This window comes from Triplophysa dalaica, chromosome 13 (assembly GCF_015846415.1).
Source record: "Triplophysa dalaica isolate WHDGS20190420 chromosome 13, ASM1584641v1, whole genome shotgun sequence".
In the NCBI taxonomy this organism is placed as follows: domain Eukaryota; kingdom Metazoa; phylum Chordata; class Actinopteri; order Cypriniformes; family Nemacheilidae; genus Triplophysa; species Triplophysa dalaica.
In genome coordinates, this window is record NC_079554.1 from 19,957,567 (window position 1) to 19,982,144 (window position 24,578).

The 24,578-nt window shown below is 36.1% G+C and overlaps 5 protein-coding genes and 1 pseudogene across 5 annotated transcripts; 3 read left to right on the forward strand and 3 right to left on the reverse strand.

The window, feature by feature from the left end:
• Positions 1 to 1,228: 1,228 nt before the first annotated feature.
• On the reverse strand, positions 1,229 to 2,248 carry LOC130434687 (trace amine-associated receptor 13c-like). Its single transcript, XM_056764979.1, has one exon. It carries the CDS (start codon positions 2,246 to 2,248, stop codon positions 1,229 to 1,231), a length of 1,020 nt encoding a protein of 339 aa, XP_056620957.1.
• Positions 2,249 to 4,882: 2,634 nt separating this feature from the next.
• LOC130434626 (trace amine-associated receptor 13c-like) lies at positions 4,883 to 6,582 on the reverse strand. Its single transcript, XM_056764885.1, has 2 exons — positions 6,520 to 6,582; positions 4,883 to 5,965 (listed from the first exon to the last, which is right to left on the reverse strand). Exon 2 carries the CDS (start codon positions 5,891 to 5,893, stop codon positions 4,883 to 4,885), a length of 1,011 nt encoding a protein of 336 aa, XP_056620863.1. The 5' UTR covers positions 5,894 to 5,965; positions 6,520 to 6,582.
• Positions 6,583 to 9,215: 2,633 nt separating this feature from the next.
• On the reverse strand, positions 9,216 to 10,241 carry LOC130434671 (trace amine-associated receptor 13c-like). The gene has a single exon (XM_056764955.1). It carries the CDS (start codon positions 10,239 to 10,241, stop codon positions 9,216 to 9,218), a length of 1,026 nt encoding a protein of 341 aa, XP_056620933.1.
• A 3,778-nt stretch (positions 10,242 to 14,019) lies between these two features.
• On the forward strand, positions 14,020 to 15,042 carry taar10 (trace amine-associated receptor 10). The gene is made up of 2 exons (XM_056763788.1): positions 14,020 to 14,323; positions 14,396 to 15,042. The coding sequence occupies exons 1-2, from the start codon at positions 14,020 to 14,022 to the stop codon at positions 15,040 to 15,042; spliced, it is 951 nt and encodes a 316-aa protein (XP_056619766.1).
• A 3,183-nt stretch (positions 15,043 to 18,225) lies between these two features.
• LOC130434242 (trace amine-associated receptor 1-like) lies at positions 18,226 to 19,233 on the forward strand. The gene is made up of 2 exons (XM_056764265.1): positions 18,226 to 18,550; positions 18,623 to 19,233. Exons 1-2 carry the CDS (start codon positions 18,226 to 18,228, stop codon positions 19,231 to 19,233), a joined length of 936 nt encoding a protein of 311 aa, XP_056620243.1.
• A 1,543-nt stretch (positions 19,234 to 20,776) lies between these two features.
• On the forward strand, positions 20,777 to 21,786 carry LOC130433979 (trace amine-associated receptor 1-like; annotated as a pseudogene).
• The last annotated feature ends 2,792 nt before the right edge of the window (positions 21,787 to 24,578 follow it).

Below are 24,578 nucleotides of genomic sequence, written 5' to 3' on the forward strand. Positions count from 1 at the left end.
TTTAAAATGTTTGCTGATATGGTGTTCAACATTGCACTTTTGAAAATGCCCCATGTCAGTGGGTTTTCCTCAATCCACCATAATATTCATTTCATACTCACTGCGTAAAGCTGCTTTGCAACCATTACAAATTGAGAAAAGCGCTATATAATTTAAGTTGAAATGAAATAACAAGAATTTCACTTTGGTTATGGGATTTGTGCACCTTATTTAAAAATATTTCAGTAGGGAAACATTTGGTAAATATCAAATAATAAACTGCATGTAACTGTGTGAAAAATAAAACTAAGTAACATTACATTTATATTCCCTGCTTTCTTCGTCTTCTAAACTGTATAAAATCAACAATTGACACCTTATTCAGATCATAACTTAGGAAAGTCTGTACAGGGCGATTACGTAAAATGTCAAGTTTACCATGAGAAATTAAGTTTTTACTAGCGGTTTTTACTTTGGTACAGCACAGATTTTAACATTAGGTGGTTCAAATACCCATATGAGATATCTCTTCAAATTTGTAAAGCATTTGTTTTATGTTTAGGTCATGATTTTTCATAGTCAGGAAAGTACCATTTTCAGGATTGTCACATCCATAAAGCTACATATTTCTCATAAATGGACACATGAAAATCAAAATAAAGTAACTATTTTATGTTCTATAAAGACTCAAGAGGCATCCCTTCTCCATTCATTGGGTATTATTGCTTCAGGATTGTGCATTTTAATTTCACATACATGTTTATCTCCCTTTTCTAAAATAGATTTTTCTTTCATAGACTGACATTTTTTGATGTTTAGATCAACAAGGGTTCAGTAAAATATAAACAGATGGTTCAATATATTTGTAACAATTTCATTCACTGAGAATTTTTATATCACTTCCATTACGCAAAATGTCACGTCCATAACGTTGGAATAGCCTTACAGTAAAAAGAACTGAATAGCTACAGCATGAGATATTCAGAAAAAACGACATTTCTGTATGCCGTTTTTACATCTTACGCATGTGAGAGATCTTTATGTATATGACACAATCTGCTAAATGCTAGAATAAAAAACACACAGTAAAATGCTACAGATTGAGATCTGTTTAAAATCAAATCAAGTCAAATGGGTGCTTCACAACAAAGATCACAAGATAATAGAGTCACAGTTAAAAAAGCAGAAAAGTGATTAAGAATGTGATAAATGTTAAACATAAAAAAGAGATCAAGATCATCAAATAAAGTCAAATAGTGAAAACACTGATATCAGAAGAGTTTGGCTCAAATATCCTCAGTGTTAAAATAAGATAAAGAGTTTTTCTGAACCATGGATAAAAAAGTCCATATATAATGGGGTTTATGGTAGAATTAAAGTAGCCTAACCAGCTAAATGTATCAAATAGCTCAAATGGAGTGGAAAAGTTAATGTAGGGGTCCATCATAGAGTTGATAAAATATGGCAACCAGCAAAGGATAAAAGCACCAACGACAATACCGAGAGTTTTTGCTGCTTTGCGCTCAGACCTTCGAGAAGTCTTAAATGTGTTCTCATGTTCATGCTGATCACCAATGTTTCTTGCATGTTTTTTAGCAACAAAAAAAATCCTGGCGTACAGTCCCATCATGACAGAACAAGGCACAAAGAAAGTAAGTAATGTGTCTAAAACGGACCACAATGCATTGAAATAGAGATTGCAACCTCCTATACAGTCTATTGATGCAAAATATTCGTCCATTCCTTCCACGTTTGCTTTTGAGTACACAAGGCCAAAAGAATACAAAGCAGCCAAGCTCCAGCTTAACAGCACCATGACCCAAGCAACAGGTATGGTGACTTGTGAAGGGTACTGAAGCGGATGACACACGGCCTGATAACGGTCAATAGCAATAAAAATAAGATGAAAAATAGACACAGACGTGAGAAACAAGTCAAAACTGGAGTGAAACAGACATATGGCTTCTCCAAAATACCAGCAGCCATCGACAGAGCGAATCATACTAAATGGTATGACCATCACTCCCACCAGCAGATCTGCCATAGCCAGAGACATCACCAGTATGTTGGTGGGTGTTTGGAGCTGTCTGAAGTGCGCTATGGAGATGATGACCACTGAGTTTCCTAGAATGGTCACAATCATCGCTGACAACAAAATGAGATACAACGCTGTCTGTGTGAATATGCTGTATGTGAATTTAACGCAAGAGTTGTTCATTGCAGGAAAACAAAATTGTGTGGAATCATATTCTTGCTGTAATAAATCCATTCTGCCTGCTGTGTTTTCGTTTTCTTAGTTTCAGAAAACAAGAATCTCTTAAAATATGTCTTGTTTGACTACTTGTTTAGTAAAATGTAAAACAAATGTTAACAGTGACTGAACAGGCACTTAAATACTCTACATGGTCCCCATTGACACTCCCAAACTCTGCCACTGGTGCTGTAGGTGGGGGTTTGCTGGCGATGGGAGGACTTGAGGTTGGTTGCCCCATTGTGTCTATGGGCTGCATCTTCTAGCATTGGTGGGAGGTATGCCGGAACGGTGAAACACCAGCTCCGGGATTTTTATTAATATTGCAACATCCATGTTAATGCAGATCATTAATACATACAGTATATATAATATACATTCCTAAATCTCACGGCAAAAACGTACGTAACTATTTTACGAGTCTGCTCATTTTGCCTATTTCGCACATATGATCTCATTCGTACATTTTTGTATGGTGTGCTTTTGCACCAGTCGGATCATCTCCTCCTCTTGTGCTCATAGTTTGATGGTGAGACAGCGCTGACAAAATATTTAGATTGAACTTAAGATTTAAGTTGGATTTCAAAGAAGATGCATGAAACAATATTCACTCAATACAAACGCAAATAACTCTTCGTCCTAATGTGGATCTTTAAGCTAAAATAAAATGTGTCTGAGGCAAAAATGCTTATAATCGTTTTTATCACACTTACTTTCTGCAATCAAACTTGAGTACACTAACTCACTATCGGTTAACTGTTCTGTCTCCAAAATGTCCGTATGCATGGGTCAGAGTTTGCGTGCAGGTGTGCACATTTTTCAGACAAGTTTGTTTTTATAAATCCCATCTTTTCGTGGGTAGTGATGTCCTCTGCTTTCAGGGCATGTTTTGTGCGTACGCAACGGTTATAAATGAGGCCCCAGATCTTACAGGAATTCGTAATTATTTTACGAGGTTGCTAATTCATATGAATATATGATTTGTAAATCATACAAAAGCGTTTGATTACTGGAAATAAGCTAAACTGACGCATCATAGCCCTATCCCTAAACCTTATGGGACATGGATTGCAGGAAATACGATAACTGCAGATCACAGGGTAAATAAATAACAAAATATATTTTTCTTCAATACTGTGTATAACAATTGAATGTAAAGTCTGGAAATATAGCCATTTTGCTCTCGCACAATCGTTTCTCTTTATTTCCTCGTTATCAGTCCTAATTATGTTCATAACAAAACCGGAATGAAGAAACATTCGTCTTTTAAAATTACGTCTTCAAATTTGATGTCAGGTGATGGACACCACTAATGAATGATGAGATTTTGATGCGGTGGTAATGATCAGTCTAAATGCTATTAACATTTAAATGCTGCAGAGACCTACTTTTGCTTTAATATAATTACAATATTAACAATTATTAATAATTATAACAAATATTATTTTGTAAATTTCAGTGAATCTAATGTGTGCCTATTTGTGATTTCGTTACAGAGATAAAGTAAGGGATCCGGTGTTTTCGGCAGTTTTTTAACATTATTTGTTTTATCTTTTATGGCCTATCAATGGATTGGAGGCTTATTAATATACAATCAGCTTACATGAGGTGCTTTGCATTGACTATTTATGGATAAAAATGGGCGTGTACAGGGTGGGATATGAGGGTGATTCACGTACAAACACTTGCAGGTGATCTGTGATTTATAAAGCGAATATTGGTTACAGGTGTGCGTACGCACGGTTTTATAAGACTAAATATTTTTTTCCGTTAGCCATTTTTTGCCTTTCGGGCGCACATACACTTTTAGTAGGATCCTACGCAGTTTTATGACCCCAGGTTCTCAAAAAACCCGAAGAATAAACTTGTATTGTGTAAACATGGCCTTATACGCAAATGGAGTTTTGGTTGCTTGTGACTGTTGCCTCTGGCTTGCTCACTGGGAGACTGCTGACACTGCCTCTTGAGTTTTATACATCATAAAAATCCAAATTTTAACTTTAATTCTTCACGTAAATTTAATTATCACATATATTCGGTTTGCATTTTATGGTGTTTTTGCAAAATTTCAGGGTCATTGAAACTTTTTCTAGTATTTTGTAAACAGGTAAACATCAGTGGGTACAATCCAACACAAAATTTATTTCATGACCACTGCCTTATTTTGTGTTAAACAAAACAACACAAAATTGTGAAAAGTTTTTATAAATTAACAAGATTTTCACTTTGGTTGTGTGATTTGTGTACTTTATTTAGAAAATATTTCGATAGGGAAACATAAAAATAAACAAATACAAAAATAAACATTATTACTGTATGTAAAATAAAACTCTGCGTAACAGTACATTTAAATTCCCTGCTTTTTCTTTTGAAATCATAACATAAAATAATCTTTCAAGTTAAAAAAGCAGAACAGTTTGCGTTTGCATTCGAGAGAAACAAAATTTAGAAAGGATACTTTTCTCAAATTGAAGATACACAAGCATTTACTAAATTAATGTATGATGTGAAATAGGTGCTTCACAACAAAGATCACAACATAAGAGAGTCTGTACAGTTAAATAGAAGAATAGTTAAAGCATGTAATAGAGCTTAAAGTTAAAGCTTAAAATAAAAATAAAAAAGATAAATAAAGATCAAAACCATATGACGTCAAACAGTGTAAACAATTATATCCGAAGAGTTGGGTTCAAATATTCGTAATGTTAAAATGAGATAAAGTGTTTTTCTAAACCATGGATAGAAAAGTCCATAAATGATGGGGTTTATGGTAGAATTAAAGTAGCCTAACCAACCAAATGCATCAAAGAGCTCAAATGGAGTGGAAAAGTTAATGTAGGGGTCCAACATTGAGTTTAGAAAAAAAGGCAACCAGCAAAGGATAAAAGCACCCACGACAATACCGAGAGTTTTTGCTGCCTTGCGCTCAGACCGTCGAGAAGTCTTAAACTTGTTCTCATGTTCATGCTGATCACCAATGTTTCTTGCATGTTTTTTAGCCACAACAAAAATCCTGGCGTACAGTCCGATCATGACAGAACATGGCACAAAGAAAGTAAATAATGCGTCTAGAACCGACCACAATGCATTGAAATGGAGACTGCAACTTCCTAAACAGTCTTTAGATTCAACTTCCATTCCTTCGACATTAGCCTTTGAGTACACAAGGCTGTAAGAATACAAAGCAGCCAAGCTCCAGCTTAACAGCACCATGACCCAAGCAACAGGTATGGTGACTCGTGTCGGGTACTGAAGCGGATGACACACGGCCTGATATCGGTCAATAGCAATAAAAATAAGATGAAAAATAGACACAGATGTGAGAAACAAGTCAAAACTGGAGTGAAGCAGACAGATGGCATCTCCACAATACCAGCAGCCAGTCACAGAGCGAATGATACTCAATGGCATGACGATCACTCCCAGCAATAGATCCGCCAGAGCCAGAGACATCACCAGTATGTTGGTGGGGGTTTGGAGCTGTTTGAAGTGCGCTATGGAGATGATGACCACTGAGTTTCCTAGAATGGTCACAATCATTGCAGACAGCAAGAGGAGATACAACACTGTCTGTGTGACTACGCTGTATGTGCCTTTAATGCAAGAGTTGTTCATTGCAGTAAAACAAAACTGTGCATAATCATATTCTTGTGATAAATCCATCCAGCCTATTGTGTTTTCTTCTTCTCGGTTTCAAAAACAAGAATCTATTAAAAGCTGTCGTAGTTTGACTTCCTGGTGAGGATGTAATGTTAACAGTGACCAGGCTGAACTTAAATATTCTTCATGGTCTTCTGTGACCCTCCCACATAGAGAAGGACCCAATTACAAGCAAGCCCTCATTAAAAATTAAGATTTAAAAACACTGATGAATATGACATTATTTTGGCTCAAACATTCTCAATGATTTAGATGAATAGCATCTAAAGTGCCTATTTGTTTAAAGGGTATTGATGACCGTGATAATGAAAGTATGACATTTGTATCTCACAGCACCAGTAGTTTTATTAAAAACAAGTGTTTCTACTTTGGGGATGCACCGATCCGATACTCTGGATCGGAATTTGGGCCGATACGGGTCTTTTTTGCTGGATCGGGTATCGGACTGACGGGTTTAAATTTCTTCAGTCCGATCCGTTGCGATACCCGTGTATGTTACTCTAAAGCTTCAAAAAGGACTAACTATCGGGAAATTACCATAAAGTTTTCATGCACTGTATTCGATGTCATGTATTTTGATACCTTTATGCGACGAATAAAACAACATAGCATAAATAAAAAACTCTGACCTCCGCTGGTGCGGTCATCTGTCAATCTCCATTCAGCATGCGTGTGTCCGGGAACAGGACGTTACTCGTTCCAAAGTTTTCAATATTCTTAATAATCACTAGATAATAGACTGAAGTTTTGTTTAAAATGCATTTTGCCGGAGACTGTACTCTCTGAGTGTAACGGTATTAGATTCAAGCACTGGAAGCGTCATTCATAAATAATAACTATTTTTTTTACTTTAGGATGGATTCAATGTTCTGTGATTTAAACACATAATATATATATTCTCTTTGTGTCATAACTGTTTGAACTTGGGAAGCGAAGATCCCCGCGACATCAGGACCATCACTATCCGGGATGCTCGTGAGGGAAGCGGGTGCATTAAGCGCATCATTCTGCGTCCAATGCGCATGACTTTAAATAACGTAGAAGCGAATGTATTAAGCGCATCATTTTGTGTCAAGGATGTGCATGAGCGAGTTTGGAGAATTCTATACTGTGATAGTTTTGTGTAATAGTCACGGATTTATTTGTTAAACATTTTGTAAGTATCTGCGCTTTATGACACCACGTTTTGGTTTTGTAAGTTTAATACAGCACTTAATTACATTTAAAAAATCATACTTTTCTACTTTTAAAAGTAAAGATACTTAAGTAAAGGAAAGTGGTAGATTTTAATGTAGGCCTACTCATGGATTTAAAGTTAATAAAAAAAAAACATTTATTTATGGACTGTAGTGGAGTAAGTATGATGTGCTGCATACTGTAAGGAAGTATTTTTTGTCCAAAGTACTTTGATAAAGTACAGATTTTTTAAATGTACTTGAAAGTAAACATGCTTAACAACTATCCAACTCTGGCAATAAAATATAAAATATGCAACTCTACTTTGATCAAGAAAAACAGTGCTAGTATCGGATCAGGATCGATATCGACCGATACCCAGAATCCAGATATCGGAATCGGATCGGCAAGGAAAAAGTAGTGTAGGTACATCCCTGCTTTGTCCTATCTTCTTGAATAAGGCAGACCAATATCTCAAAAATTCAACACCCAATACAATGCTCTTTAATAAAAGCAGGGAGCAGCTAAACTTTCCTAGTGTCTCAACAACTCAAGACCACATTGAGGCAATGCATCACTACTTGCCAAACAGCCAAGCACAGGCAGCGCAACGTACCATGGACTAAATGGATCACAACGTATCGAGATGCGTTAAAAATAAAATGGACCTGATACGGCGTCTCATGCACACGGAGTTATTCTTTGGATATCTATTTGTCAAATTGGATAACATTTAAAAACCTAAGGCATGACATGTCCAACAAGTAGTGAGACATATTACCACATGTCATCCCAATGGTTTTTAATACTTCATGTCTTATTTGACCTTATTTGCATCATAAGCATTATTATTTTAATACATGAGAAACAAAGAAAATAACTTATCCTAATTTTGTTCCAAACTGTGTGACATCATTCCTTATTGTATGATCCTCATTCTTAGTAGATGTTTGGGAATATTAAGGAATTGATAACCACGGTCAACATTTACTTCAATTGTATGGTAAGAGGGATAAAATGAAAGTGAAAAAATACTAAGACATCTTTTTGTGTCTTGTATCATACAGGTTTGGGATAAAATGGGTTTGACTGAATCACATAGTGTTGACTTGGTAAACTATATCAACGAGGCTTTTATTGTATTCTCAATTACTCAGTGGATAGTCAATATTTTTCACACTTGCAGGATTCATTAAAGCTAACAACAGGAATAATTATCTGTGTCACTGCAAGAGCCCCTGTTGTGAAGAGTCAGCATCAGAATGGATGGCGTCAATATATGAATGGTGACTGAAGACATGAAACTGACAGAGGCACTAAAGAATCTTTTAGCAGTCAATATTTTATTCAGTGTGATATATACAAAACCCATCATTCACACAACAAATGTAGTTGAGCACTATTTAGTGGCTACAAGAATGTCGATCATGATTTCCAAATTATACACCCAACTAGTTATACTATGGTATATTGTGATTTTTTTGACATAATGAACAGTACTAGTGGTTAATAATGGTTTAATGTCAATTTGTTCATTTAAAGACTTTATCTCTGATGCTTTTATGAAATTGCAGTTAATTTTTTGTGTTAATTTCTTAATTTAAGTACTTAAGTATATTCCTGAATGCTCTCACACAAAAAATATTTTTTTAAATAATTCTGATTTATAATTGATATTGTATTATTTTTTGTATTTATGGTTGATAACATCAAAAACATCAGAATAAAATGCTAATCTGCATAAATATGACTGCAGGGAGGAATGAGAAATTTACATGATAAAATAAATAAAGACATTTTCTGAAGATAAAAGCAGTTGTATATGGGAGGACATCTCCTTTTTTTTGCTGGCTGAACTAATACTGTTTTTTATTTTTGCTCTTTAGCAGCTTTATAATTTTTGTTTCCCATTTGATCGAAAACACATAACTCTGAAGATATGGAAAATAAAATGTTTTGCTACTTTAAATGCAATATTTTTAAATATATGCGTGTTGAAATGTATATGCGACAGGTTTTCACAGTGTTGGTTATGTGATCTGTGCACCTTATAAAAAAAATATGTTAACAATAAATAAAATGCTCACCATGTTGTTCGGTGTGTTCAAAACAAAAACGATTCACACTTACAATAGTAAAATCAGCTTAATTAAACAGTGAAAACAGTGATATCAGAAGAGTTGGGTTCCAATATCCGCAGTGTTATAATAAGATAAAGGGTTTTTCTAAACCATGGATAGAAAAGCCCATATATGACGGGATTTAATGCTGAATTCAAATAACCAAGCCAGACAAACACTTCGAAGAGCACAGGTGGGGTGGAAAAGTTAATGTAGGGGTCAATCAAAGAGTTAACAAAAAAAGGCAACCAGCAAAGGATAAAAGCTCCCACAACCACACCGAGAGTTTTAGCAGCTTTGCGCTCAGAACGTTGAGAACCCTTTAACTTGCTCTCATGTTCCCGCAGGTTTGATTCACCAATTTCTTTTAAATGCTTTTGGGCAACTACAAAAATCCTCACATACAGTCCAATCATGACACAACAGGGCAAGAAGAAAGTTATTAATGTGTCAAGAACTGACCACAATGCATTGAAATACAAACTACAACTTCCCACACAGTATCTGGATTTAAGAAATTCATCCATTCCTTCCACATTGGCTTTTGAGTAAAGAAGACCATAAGAATACAAAGCAATCATACACCAGCTCAACAGCACCATGATCCATGCAATGGGTATGGTGACTCGTGTAGGGTACTGAAGCGGATGACACACGGCCTGATATCGATCAAAAGCAATACAAACAAGATGGAGAATAGACACAGATGTGAGAAACAGGTCGAAGCTGGAGTGGAGTAGACAGACGGCATCTCCATAATACCAGCAGCCAGTCACAGAGCGAATGATACTTAACGGCATGACCATCACTCCCAGCAATAGATCCGCCAGAGCCAGAGACATCACCAGTATGTTGGTGGGTGTTTGGAGCTGTCTGAAGTGCGCTATGGAGATGATGACCACTGAGTTTCCTAGAATGGTCACAATCATCGCTGACAACAAAATGAAATACAACACTGTCTGTGTGACTACGCTGTGTGTGCCTTTCATACAAGAATTGTTTAAAGCAGGAAAACAAAATTGTGTGGAATCATATTCTTGCAGTGACAAATCCATTCTGAATGTTGTTTCTAAATCTCTAAATAGTTAAATAAATAAAAGTGACATCAAATATGCAACACTAACATCAAAGGGCCCTTAAATTCTCTTCACTTTCTTTTCCGACCCACCCACATTGCAAAGCAGCCAATAACAATCAAGCACTCATTAATCATAAATTAAAATAATGGAATTGATGACTGGAATAACATTATCACAACTTTCTAGTTTAGCAATTCGCTCAGAAATCTTGATAAATGTTTTTCGCATTACAAAAGTTAAATCATGTTATCAGATCAAAACTGAACAACAAATTCATTTTTACTTTTAGAAAAAAAGATTAAAAAAGAAAGAAAGAATCTTTTCAAATGTTTTGCTTTTGACACTAAAGCACCCAATGTCACAGCCAACCATAAAAACAAAGGTGCTTAAATGTTCTTCATAGTGATGCCAAAGAAGAACCATTTTTGGTCCGTTCAGTCCACTCAGAACCATCTCTTTTGAAACTTTTTATTTTCTAAAGAAACTTTTTTGCAGCAAAGAACCTTTTGTAAAACAAAAAGGTAATTTGGATGTTAAAGGTTCTTTATGGAACCATTTAGACAAAAAGTTTCTTCTACTATCTGTACATCAATATGTCTATCTCACCAGAATATACAGTTGTGCTCAAAAGTTTACACATGCAGAATCTGGAAAAAGCTGAAAGTTTTGATAACAAGAGGATTTTAATTTTTTATTGAGTCCTACCCTGAGCAGGTTATTTCACTAAAGAAATGTTAACATAAAGTTCACACTAAAGAATAATGACAGAATTTCTTAAAATAGCCCAGTGCAAAAGTTGAGACGCCCCTGATTCTTTATACTGTATGATGTTACCTAAACAATCAATTACAGTTTTTATGTTTAGTCATAGTTGTTTAAGGGTTTCTTGTTTGTCATGATTCATTAGACTGTCCACTGATCATCAAAACAATCACCCAGGTCCTCCACAATCTTTGCTCTTTCAGCATTTCTGGATTATTTTACTCATGTCCAGCAGTAACTGTATGATGTTGAGATTCCTCTTTTACATACACTCATACACAACAACAGGATTCATTTAAAGTCAGTTGGGTGTAAAACCTCTGAAAATGGTTTTGGTGTAAATCATGTTCTCAATGTAAAAAGGGGAATCCCAATTCATATAGTTACTGCTGGACATGAGTAACATATCCAGAAATGCTGAAAAAATGCTGACCTGGATGATTGCTTGAGAACCACTGTTCTGAGGCATTGCTTTGAACTCTTATTTTTAAGAGAAGACTCCAGAAAACCACTGTACACTATAAAGAAAGTTAAAATGATTTAAAAAGCCAATTAGATTTTACTAGAAAATCCAAGTCAGACATTTTTTGAATTTTTCACAACAAAGAACCTTTTGTGCAATAGAAAGCTCCTGTGCATGTTAAAAGGTTCTATATGAAACCGTGCAGCCTTACAAAACCATTTGGAAACCTTACTGGAAACCGTACTGAAGCATTGTGAGGAACACATGTAATGTTTGCATATCACTAGAATGTAACCCCTTACTTACCCTTTTATGTTAAATATATACACTGTATAATATTTTTCTCAATTTTGTATGAAGTTATGGTAAAAGTGATTGTAAAAACCCTGCAGGTGACATGTTGACATACTGCCCTGTTAGTTAACAACACATTTGTTTGCTTATTAGCACAATGGCAATGATGCAACTCCAGAGCCTCTCTGTTTTTTCTCCTGCTGGGATCAATCAATGTAAAGTGTGAGTCCTTGCAGTTTAATGAGGACAGGTGTGAATGCATCTATAAATGTCAGAACATCTTGCAAACATGTTTAACACGTTTAATTAGTCCCTTTGCTTGCAAAGAGACAATAACACCAAACACTTGATATAATTTACATACATTCAGCAAAAAAAGGTATTACGTCATAGTTTCTCTAGAAACAATATTTCCACGATTTAATATTGGACTTTATCATTAATAATTAGAATTATTACAAAACACAGACTGTTCAAAGGAAAAGACCTGTCTGTTTATTTTAACAGTGATCTACTGTATAACAGTTTTGTGTCAAGAAATAAAACCATAAGAACTTGATGCATGTCGGTTTCAATGCTAGACAGATGCATGTTTCCTGTATAATTCAATACTTGTTCCCCTATGGTATGACCTCGATTTGTCTTGTTTCACAGTTAAACATAAAATCATTCATAAGAATAAAATTATTCATGCACAAAATACATGTACAAAAATGCATTCTTTAGACGGTTTCATCAGAAGGACGGACCTGGCCTGAAGTTCATTCCAGACCGTGTTTGGTTATAATATAACCATTTAATTAATCTAAAATGTATACTAATATTTAATTTATACTAATATTATATTATATGTTAATGATATTAAATGAAATAAAAACGACTTAGGGTCATGTTCAGAATTGACTTCTTTTTTTAAGCTACTAGTGTCTGTTTTATATTATAATCCTATGAAGAAAAAGTCCTGACCGCTATTTTAAACGCCAGCACCAGCGTCTTTTTCTGCAGCTTAGAGCGTCTTTTTAGGGTTGAAAACTTTTCTTAGAAAATACACACTACGACAAGCACCTTTTTCATGGCTAACCAATGACAGAGACCTGTCGTTTCCATTATAACATGCGCGGAACGTGATTGGTCAGGAAGGCTCAAGAATGAAAAGAAAAGGCGGCCGAAACGCCCGTTGGAGCATAGCTTTGTATAAATGGAAGTTTAATTTTCACTTTCAATAACTTTTGTTGTATTGAATTAGTATTGTACAGTAGTTTTTAAATATGTTATTGGTTATTGCAAAGACGCCCTCTGTTTTTAATTCAAATAGACTTCCGTTACACTGCTTGTGAAGCATGCCTTCCTGCACAAACGCTATCTTTGAACATTGCCAGCTGCTATTTGTAACCACAACACTAAAAGCATTTTTTAAACTTTAAAACGTCATAGTTCATTGTCAACTTTTTCTTGTCCAAAATGAAGTCAAGTGTGAACACGGCCTTTAAATGTACAGATTATTAGAAAAGAGGACAGGAAGCGAAGTGGGAGAGAGAAGGGTGTGGGTTCGGGAAAGGAGAACGAGACGGGAATCAAACTCGGGTGGCCCAATACGCAACCGCGGCACACGTCGGAGCACTGTCCACTAGGCTATCGGCTCCAACAATCACGACCTCAGTTTTAGATTCTTTGCGGAGATCTTCCGGATGTTATGTTTGGGCAACGTTTGTTTATGTTGTTGCCTCTTAAACTGTCTATTAAAGGGATGGATCTTTCATCATTTACTTACCCAAATGTTATTCCAAACCTGTATGTCTTCTGCACAACACAACAAAAATATTTTCAAACATGTTTTTTAGTAAACAACAAAGTGCCCAATTGACTTCCATTGTATGGAGACAAAACCACTGAGACATTTTTTAAAATATCTTCTTGTGTTTTGCAGAAGAAAGAACATTCTCAAGAGGGTCTCAAGAGAAAAGTTAGAAACAGTGTCGACAAAGTAGGGATATGGTTGTAGTAGTGACGCAATGCTGAAGGGGAAGCACATAAAAACGAGTGCTTCCTGCTCCTCTGACCTCAGTGTGGACAGGTGCCATGAATGAGTAACGGTACAATTCTTATTCCAGTAAAAGGTGAATAAGGTTTTTATGGTAAACAGCTATGAAATAATGTCCTGTGCTCATATGTTATCTACTAATATTATTTTTCTGGAACAGACAATTTTCCATTTCCGGACAGCCCAGCTGGAGAATGAACAGAACTGAACCTGGGCCTGCCCTCTGCTTTGAATCATTCAACAACTCGTGCGAGAAGTTTGTCTACCCCACCGAGTCTCAGATTTTGCTCTATTTGTTCTTCAGCGCCATAGCGCTCACAACAGTATGTGGAAACCTCCTGGTCATCATCGCCATCATTCATTTCAAACAGCTACACACTCCAACCAACTATTTAATCCTGTCTCTTGCCGTGGCCGATCTGCTAATCGGGGGGTTCGTGATGCCCCCCAGCATGATACGATCTGTCGAGACCTGCTGGTATCTGGGGGATCTGTTTTGTAAAATACACAGCAGTGCTGACGTTATGTTATGCATCACATCTCTGTTACACATATCCTTCATCTCTATAGATCGATATTATGCTGTATGTCACCCCCTTCAATACCTTAACAAAATCACACCTCCTGTTATCATGCTTATGATTTTTTTAAGCTGGGGTTTGGCAGCCTTTGTCGGGTTCGGTATGATATTTCTAGAACTTAACATTCTGGGCGCCAAGGAGTATTTTTCTGATCAAGAAGCTTGTAAGGGAGCGTGTGTTATCTTTCAAACGGCCGTCGCCAGCACGGTCTCCTCATTTATTGCCTTTGGCATTCCCTCCATAATCGCTGTTAGCATTTATGCAAAAATTCTTGTTGTTGCACGAAAGCAATCCAAATCTATACAGCATTCAGCACACGTGAGCCAGAAAACCAACACATCTGTAAACAAAACGGAGGTGAAGGCCACAAAAACGCTGGCTATCATCATGGGGGTCTTTTTTGTGAGTATTTCGCCCTTTTTTTTCAGCAACCTAATAAATCCATTGCTTAACCACACAATACCGCTGGCCTTATTTGATGTTTTTTTGTGGATTGGATATCTGAATTCTCTGTGTAATCCTTTTGTCTACGCCTTCTTCTATAGGTGGTTTAGAAAAGCTCTGAGAATCATTCTTTTGGCCAAAATATTCCAAGCTAATTCTTCACGGTTAGACTTGATGGTAAAAGAATCCTAGGAATGACAGAATTCCATGTACATCTGTATACATGTATGATATCAGAATAACTGATGCCCAAACAGAATAAATGTTAATAAATCGATGTATTTTTGTATGTTTCTGACTCACTGAAATGAAAACATCATGTTCAATGCAAACAGAATTGGTTTCAGCCTGTTTTTGTCACAGAAACTGATATGAATGGACATCATTTTCTCATGCTATTTTAGCGCATGCTGAAACACTCCACCATGTCAGGTTTAATCAAATCACCTTTACAATAATTTTCAATTTGTTTACAACTTGTTAATGTATTAGCTAACATGAACTAACAATGAAAAATACTAATGCATTCACTAATGTTGAAAAATACAACCTAAATTGTAACCATCAAAACATTTTCCAAAATGCTTAGAACGGTCCTGTAGGTTTACTTGAGATTTTTGTTGTCAGTTAAATGCTTTTGAATGAATTAAATCAATATTTGATGTGTCCCTGCTTAGCCTTCAAGTAGCTTTTGTTCACGTTTGCAAAGTAGCTTTGCAGGTAGGTTCAATCATTTTGCCACTATTGTTTTAGATATGGTCTCTCATTTTTGTACGTCTCTTTATATATAAACCTTGACTGATAGTAATGATAACAGATCTATGTGTGGGTCATACCATCTGTTACAGCTATGGTTAAGGGTTTGATATTACCCACCGATACATTAAAGCAAAATAACTGCTTTTTGGCGAAGCATCAATTGCACATAAAAGAAAAAGAGCACTGGCATGTTTGCTTTAAAGGTAATAGTGCTGAGACAAGAAACACAATACTGTATGCTCACCTAGCAAAGAAGCAACATATCCGTCACATTTTAGCATGGCCTATCCTGTGTGCGTTACTTTATATTTATATACTTACATTAATGCATATAAAGATAGATATTATACACATAGACAGTCTAGTTAATTTCAGAGCCCATATATAAAGTATTTAGCAGGACTCACAATAGACATCATTTCTAAGGTATGCAGACAGTTCGTCGGTGGTTTTTTGCCCATTACCCAGATTTCGTACTACATGTAAACAACTTTAATGGATCGATGGTGACGTGATTTACATTTTGTGCACACTCACTGATCTTGCATGATATGATAACAGATCACTAAAGACTTGCTGTGTGAACATCGTGTGAATTCCTATTTCCTACAATCTTTTTTTGTATGTTTTGTTCTGATATGATGTTTCCCCTGTGACGTTAGGTTTAGGGGAGGGGTTAGGGGAGCCACTTATCATTGCTTTGTCGCCTCGCGAAACTAGAATTTTTAGCTAATTTATATAAATTTTTAATGTTTGGGATGAGGTAAGTTGTAGGTTAGCCAACTCCTAAAGTATCTGCGACTTCTTTCGATATCAGGTTTGAAATATGAAAATGTCATAAACACGCGGACTCTGTAATCGAAAAACAAAAAAAAAGAGGAAATTCGAAACTCGCATCCAACACATAGTACCAAAACTATAGTGGCCTAAATTTGGTTCCGTTTTGCCTGTATGTTTGACCATGAAAAATAGTGCAGTTGTGCAGCCTAAAGGGGGGTCCACACCGGGACGATAACGCGCTTATCACACACTTATCGCAGACGTTTAGCGCCTCGTGACTTAACAAGGGCCGCTAATGTGAGTGTGCACACCGACCCTCAAAACTGCAGGCGTGAAAGCACGGCTCAGGCTCGTTTTTTTGGTTTGACGCGTCGAGTAAAAACTGTCAGACCAATTTTTTAAAGAGCCCCCTATGTTAATTGTTTTTCAAGAATAGTTTTCTTTATATGTTAATCGTTTAAAAGAGGTGAATAGTACAAAAGCTAAATATGTGTATATGTGGGAATTTATGGTGTATAATTCACTTCAGATTGTAGAGGATGAATGATGTTATTGTTTTTTTGTTGTTAATCATAAATCATAATAAAGGATTTGAAAAAATAAGATGGCGCTTTTGTTCACGTGCCTAGGACTGCTGAAGTTAAAGTAAAACACGACTTGGTGGCGGGCAAGAACAAAACGGTCTTGCCGAGCACACATTGGCTGGGTCCAAATTCGGGGGCTGCGTGCTTTGAAGGCTGAAGTTTTTTAATAACCTATCAAAAAATTGTTAAACAGAGGTATGCAATTGACAAAAACTGTAAATTTCAGCGTTTCAATATTATATATGATTTTTGTTAATTGACGTTATTGGTGCATTATTGTATGTAATAATTGAATATACTGTTGGGCTGTTTTAATCTACATAAAGTATCATATTCTCGTACATGAAATATAATTTTTCTGGCTCCGTATTTGTTTAAAAAAAGTCAGAACTTCTCTGTTGTGTCCTGCTGTCACCACGCAACAGTAGCAGCAGGTGACGCAAATCACAAAATCCTCTGTAAGGCTAGACCGTCTCATTTCAGTTCGTTTCTTGGACTTTTGAGGCTGCATGCTTTGAAAACCAAGTCCTAGTTTTTAAGTCCGCGACCTCAAAGGTCCCTAAATTCGGACAAAGCTTATGATACAAACAACGAACAGGCAGGGTGAACGAACAGGCAGGGTGCCTTTTCAGATGACGTCACGCATCTTTTCAGGGACAAAAGGTCAACTAAAAATTTATTATAATTCCATTCATCCATTTTGACAATGCATTCTAGATAATTATTCACAAGCATTTAATAATTTATTTCAAACAATTTGGCAAATGTTTTTTATATTTTGATAAGTAGGCCTATTTAACAAACAAAACAAAAATTTACATTGTCGTTTTAAAGAATGAAAGTGAATGTTTTTCAGATCTAAAGAATCAACAATTTGTTGAATGCATTTAGGTTTTTTTTGACAGCCTTTGTCCATCAGATAGAAAAAGCCACCTGACAGGTTAAAGAAAGGGAGGTTCTACTGGGGGGTGCCATCTATAAAATTGAGCTTTCAGTTCTATAGGGCGTCTTTACCACTTAAAGAAGAGAAGAGGTGAGTCGGTAACGATAAAATAATCAGACAATAACTGAAATGTGTATTTTCATTTTTATAAGAACTAGTGACTCAGTTGTTGATTAGTTTAATTGTTTGTTTTTAGAGACAATGCTCTGTTTCATTAAAGAACCAGAACTACAGTAATTTGTAGATAAAACCAAACCTCATTTATCAAAAAAACCCTTCACTCTTGAATTACAGATCAACACATTTTAAATGGACATCAAAATCAACATCAGCCATGGACCTTCGGAAAAGCCTTTTCTTTGTTTTGAGTTCAGTAACAGCTCTTGCCAGAAGCTTGTCTACCCCCTGGAAACCCGAATATTGCTCTACGTGGTTTTCAGTTTGTGCTCAATTGTCACCATCATAGGAAACCTGTTGGTGATCATTACGGTCATTCACTTTAAACAGCTACACACACCAACCAACTACCTCATCCTGTCTCTGGCTCTAGCCGATCTGCTTGTAGGAGGAGTCGTGATGCCGCCCAGCATGCTGCGCTCGATCGAGACCTGCTGGTATCTGGGAGATCTGATCTGTAAAATACACAGCAGTCTCGATGTGACATTGTGCACTGCTTCAATCCTCAATCTCTGTGTTATTGCTTTAGACAGATATTACGCCATATGTCACCCTCTACAATATCACAGTAAAATGACTTCACTTGCTACTCTGGTCATGATTATCATTTGCTGGACTGTTTCGGCTACTTTGGGCTTCGGCATGATATTTCTGGAGCTTAATATTCTCGGCATCGAGGATTTTTACTATGAGAATATTGACTGTGATGGAGCCTGTGTGGTATTTCAGAGTAAAGCGGGTGCGTCTGTATTCTCACTGATCTGTTTTTACATTCCTGCGTTTCTAATGCTCTGCGTGTACATGAAAATATTACACGTAGCTAAAAGGCAAGTGAAGGCCATCCAGAGCACTAACAGTCAACTAAAAAACGAAGGAAAGGCCACTAAGACTTTAGCGATCATCATGGGTGTGTTTCTGACCTTCTGGATTCCCTTTTTCCTTTGTAATATTATTGATCCCTTCATGGGATACTTTGTACCACCACTGTTGTTTGATTTGTTCCTTTGGGTCGGGTACTACAATTCCACATGTAACCCTATAGTATATGCTTTCTTTTACAGCTGGTTCAGACAAGCATTCAGAATCATTCTATCCAAACAAGTATTTAAGAATGATTCGTCAAGAACAATACTGTTGTAATGATGACTTATGACTTTCTTGGGTGCATCATTGGCTTCATTTGACATATTTTTTTACTATTATACCAATCGTGTGTATTTATTTCTGCTTTCTTAGCTAAGATTTCTTATACTGTAGAAAGAGCAAAATTAAACTACTTTTAAGAAAATTGAAACTTTGTTTTAAGAAACTGTTTCATGCCTGTATAAATAAGTGCTGTGTATTTTATTCAGAGCCCCTCTGTATAAACCAGTGCTGTGTCTGGGTTCTTTTTTTCCGCATAAGGATTCATATTAACTCAATTTTAATTATGTTTTTATTTTCGGTGCTAAATATCTCTTTCTTTTGAAAAGAAGTGAAGAGTTAATTTGCAAGAAGATATAACTCCGTATATTACATCATGCTTTTTATTGTGTTATGTTTTTATTAGGTTTATAGTGTTAGTTAGCATTTTTTAGTTGTTATTACTTGGAATGCACAATAAAAAACAAAAGGAATTTCACATATCCACAACCCAAAAGACCAAAGGTGCATCAGCAAGGCTGTGCATCCTGCAGCTATGCCAAATTTGCACCTTCTGGTCATTGTACCCACAATGCTTTACAGTCTGTTCCCTATTTCCTTTTTTTAATAAAAGCACGAACTAAAGCTGGCAAAGCTCCACAAGTTTGCACAAAATTTGCAAATAATGCACTAATGCACCCACAGACTCCTCATACACATTAAAAAACATGATTTAATTACATTAATTTAAGCTTTAAAAAGCTGTAAGAATTTAAGGAGGCTTGGCAAAAATGTTTATATGACATGCATAAAAAGCTTATTAAGTCAAGACCCTGGAGAATGACTATGAAATATTATTACAAAAGAGGATTAACAAAATATCAATGACGGGTTAAACTGTAGTATTTGCGCTGTAGGTTTGTTCGTTGATATGTATTTATTTATGTTCAGAAAAAAGCCCTTTTCCCTGAAAGCTTGTTGTTAGCCTTTTTGCCAAATATTTTTAAACCCCAAAAAACGTCTAAAATAAAAGTCTAAAGTCTAATAAGACTAAAGTTGTGTCTTTTTGGTAATATACACTGTAAACTTTGATAGTTTATTCTGACCTGTGAGGGCATTAAAGCGAATATTATTATTACTATTAAGGAGGTTACCATGGTTGCTATGAAACTATTGGGCTATAAATGTGGGCTCTCTACTCCATAGACTTCACTGCTTTGTGGAGGGAAAGGTAAGAGCGTATGAGAGACAGGGATATACATAAACTGCTTGAAATGTCCATGAAAATATTTGAATAAGTTATTATATATATTTGAAATGTAGATTAAATATCATATTTGCTTCACAATTCATGGTTAATAATGTGATTTAAAAAGCATAACATGCTTTATGGTAAATTCTATTTTTCTTATTGATACAACATATACTCCAGAATACATGCTGTATTCAAACACACAGAATCTTTAACATGTAAACTCAGAGAGGACGAAACTGGATTGTGTTTGTTAACTCTTAACTTCAAACCTTGTTCCCAACAGGACATCTCCTCTGAATTCCGTTAATGGACATCAAAATCAACATCAGCCACAATGGAACTTCGGAAAAGCCTTTTCTTTGTTTTGAGTTCAGTAACAGCTCTTGCCAGAAGCTTGTCTACCCCCTGGAAACCCGAATATTGCTCTACGTGGTTTTCAGTTTGTGCTCAATTGTCACCATCATAGGAAACCTGTTGGTGATCATTACGGTCATTCACTTTAAACAGCTACACACACCAACCAACTACCTCATCCTGTCTCTGGCTGTAGCCGATCTGCTTGTAGGAGGAGTCGTGATGCCGCCCAGCATGCTGCGCTCGATCGAGACCTGCTGGTATCTAGGAGATCTGATCTGTAAAATACACAGCAGTCTCGATATGACATTGTGCACTGCTTCAATTCTCAATCTCTGTATTATTGCTCTAGACAGATATTACGCCATATGTCACCCTCTACAATATCACAGTAAAATGACTTCACTTGCTACTCTGGTCATGATTATCATTTGCTGGACTGTTTCGGCTGCTTTGGGATTCGGCATGATATTTCTGGAGCTTAATATTCTCGGCATCGAAGATTTTTACTATGAGAATATTGACTGTGATGGAGGATGCATGCTGTTTCAAAGTAAAGAAGGAGCTATAATAATGTCATTGATCTGCTTTTACATTCCTGCATTTGTCATGATCTGCATGTACATGAAAATATTAACGTAGCTCAAAGGCAAATGCAGGCCATCCAGAGCACTAACAGTCAATTTAAAAAAGAAGGAAAGGCCACTAAGACTTTAGCGATCATCATTGTTGTGTTTCTGACCTTCTGGATTCCCTTTTTCCTTTGTAATATTATTGATCCCTTCATTGGATACTCTGTCCCACCACTTTTGTTTGATTTGTTCTTTTGGGTCGGGTACTACAATTCCACATGTAACCCTATGATATATGCTTTCTTTTACAGCTGGTTCAGACATGCTTTTAGAGTCATTCTATCTGGAAAAATATTTCAGACTAATTCCTCAAAAACAATACTGACATAAAAATGTCCAAGCATCTTTGATTACTTTTCATCTTTTTGTCTTCACAACACAGAAATAAAGTCCATCTGCCATGTTTATGTTTCAAATCATTTCTAACTTACTTGAAGAGCAAAAAAACGGTCCATGTACGCCGGTATTTATGAGCATGTTTGTTTAGCTACAGACGCTGTTTAAAAGTGTTACGTTTGAAAGACAGTTTGCAATATGCTATCATATTTTTTATAATATTAATCTAAATATATGATAAGTCATAGTGCTGTAGGCCAGGGGTTTTCAATTAAAAGTTCCAAGAGGTTCGGTCTTTATATTTTCTTCCAAACGGAGGTCTGTATGTTTTTTTAAATAAATAAATATTTAATCAATGTAGCCCAGTTGGATATACTGTGTTAAAGACATGATCTTTTATCAGGCCTTTTATTTCATATTTGATATATGTATTTATAAGGTTCTGTGGATTCAGGGGAATGCCCTCTTAGAAGTCTGATAATTAATATTTGTAAATAATACAACTACAGACAACATGAAAACAGCAAAAGTAATGTAACCATTAAAATGCTATATAATAATTAAAATCATGAAGTAACTTACTAAATTAACCTTTCATGCCATTTTTACTTTCATACCAGAACTACTTCTATAATTAAATAATTTGTGTAATGTTGTTCATTACAAAATGTGAACATGCTTGTGAAAACCCAGCAAATGTCCTTCATAAAATCATCCTACAGAAAATTCTGTGAAAAATAACAATATCTTAAATATTGACTGAAATATACCAAAATCCTAAAAGAAATTAATGCTTGAAATTAATCTTTGATGCTTGTTGTCTAATTATCAATTTGATTATGAGACTTTAGCCTGGGCTTTCACAGCGTCACAAATGTTTACATGCTGACCAATCATGCTAGGCTAATGCTAAATGTAGATAAAAACGTTATGGTCAATAAAATAACACAAATCTGGTGGAAAGGTTGGAGACATAAAGCAAACATTAAACAGACTGAAGGATGCAAAAGCTTTAATATTTGCTGCACTTTGATTACTGTTGTGTGTCCATTTACCTGCTCTGCGTGTCTGCACTAGTGTTGTTAAAATAAACACGTGATTGCTGCTCTTCATGCGGCGCTTCTTTGGCGGGAGAGTAGCAGCGCGCGTGCAACCGAAAGGGTTCAAGTGAAGAGCGTTTGGCGCTAAATAAAGATATTAAAGGATATAGCGGACAACAGATCAATTACATGAATGTTCCAGAGAGCGCATGTGATTCTCCGTTGTCAATATAACCAACCAGTCAAAAGTTTTAAATGACTTGTTAGGCTATGTCTCGCGGTCCGGATGGAACATAGCAAAGGTCCAGATCCGGATCGAAGTCCGCCTATTTTGGATAACTGCTGTAGGCAATAGTAATCCTTATCATGACAGGTCTTTGCATTATGGAAAAAGGGCCCTACATAAACAAAATATATACATTACTGGTGGGCCGAGACTCTTATCGGGCGATAAACAAATGTCGCCGTTAATCTAAACTCACAGTTGGGTTGGGAGCTGGGTCTATACTACGCAAGCTATGATGACTTTCACCTTGATAATTTAGCGCGGATGTATACCTATCTTAATTAGACTGTAGGGGGCGATAACGAGATTTTTCAACTCGTGTGATTCGCGCAATTCGCGCCGCCTCATCATTCGCGCAATTCGACTCATTCGCTCGATTCGCGCCGCAAGTAGGTCTATCGCGTCTTTGCATGGATTTGTCTCAGGTTTGGTCTCAGGTTTTTTTATTGTATGTTTTGAAGTCAATATGCACTGCTCCTCCAACAGATGAACCACTATAAGAGTTCCTGAGGCAGCAGCTCTGATAAGTGAGTGGAGTCTAGGAAATGCTGTTCTTAGACAGACAGAAGCTAGTGAGGCCGCCAAGCATTTCTATTATATTGATTTTAATACAAGCATGATATTTATTAATATTGCTATACGTAAGTAAGTATGTACTGTATCTTTAAACTAACAATGCTGCTTGATTACTTTTATGCCTCCATTTTGAGCAATAAGTAGGGCTTTACGTTAAGCGTTGTCATTTGTTTGTCCTTCGGACAAGTACATTTGTCATTCACTTGTCCAAGTATTACTTGTCCGAAGATAAAAATCTATATTCCATTTGCAGTGTCAATATAATTGATTTGGATCCTGAATGGTCAAGTTTGCTTATAAGCATTTAACCTAATGTGTGTGCGGCCAATTGCTAGAGAATAAGGGAAAGCAGTGATAATAAATAGTGTCAGGGCTGTACAACTTTGTTCTGCACAAAGCACTGGTGCTACTGAGGTTTATAGTAAACAAGCCCCAGTCAACAAATTTCCTTTGGTGCAGATCTGGCCCAGAAAACACGGCTGACCTGTGGCACACTTAAGAAAGTGTTCCCCCGGCCCAGATCTAGTCCACATCTTCTTAACCACAACTCGACCAGATCTGTCCCATAATTCCACTTGCAGTCTGCCATATAATAAAGAATGATGTGGCCTATTGGTGGACCTTATCTCATTCTTGATTGGTTGAGTTTAGTAAAGGACTGACGGCCCTTATATGAACCACATGTAGCTGATAGACCAGAGGCCAGAATTCTTTTTTATTTAAAATATTAAATTATTTCACAATCAAACAATATTAAACATAAACACAAACACTGCACCACTTAACACTGATTCACAAAATTGATTAATCTCTCAAGTATATATACATTTAAAAAAACTATATAAGAAAAAATAACATTCCTTTGGCGTATATTGTCTGCTTTC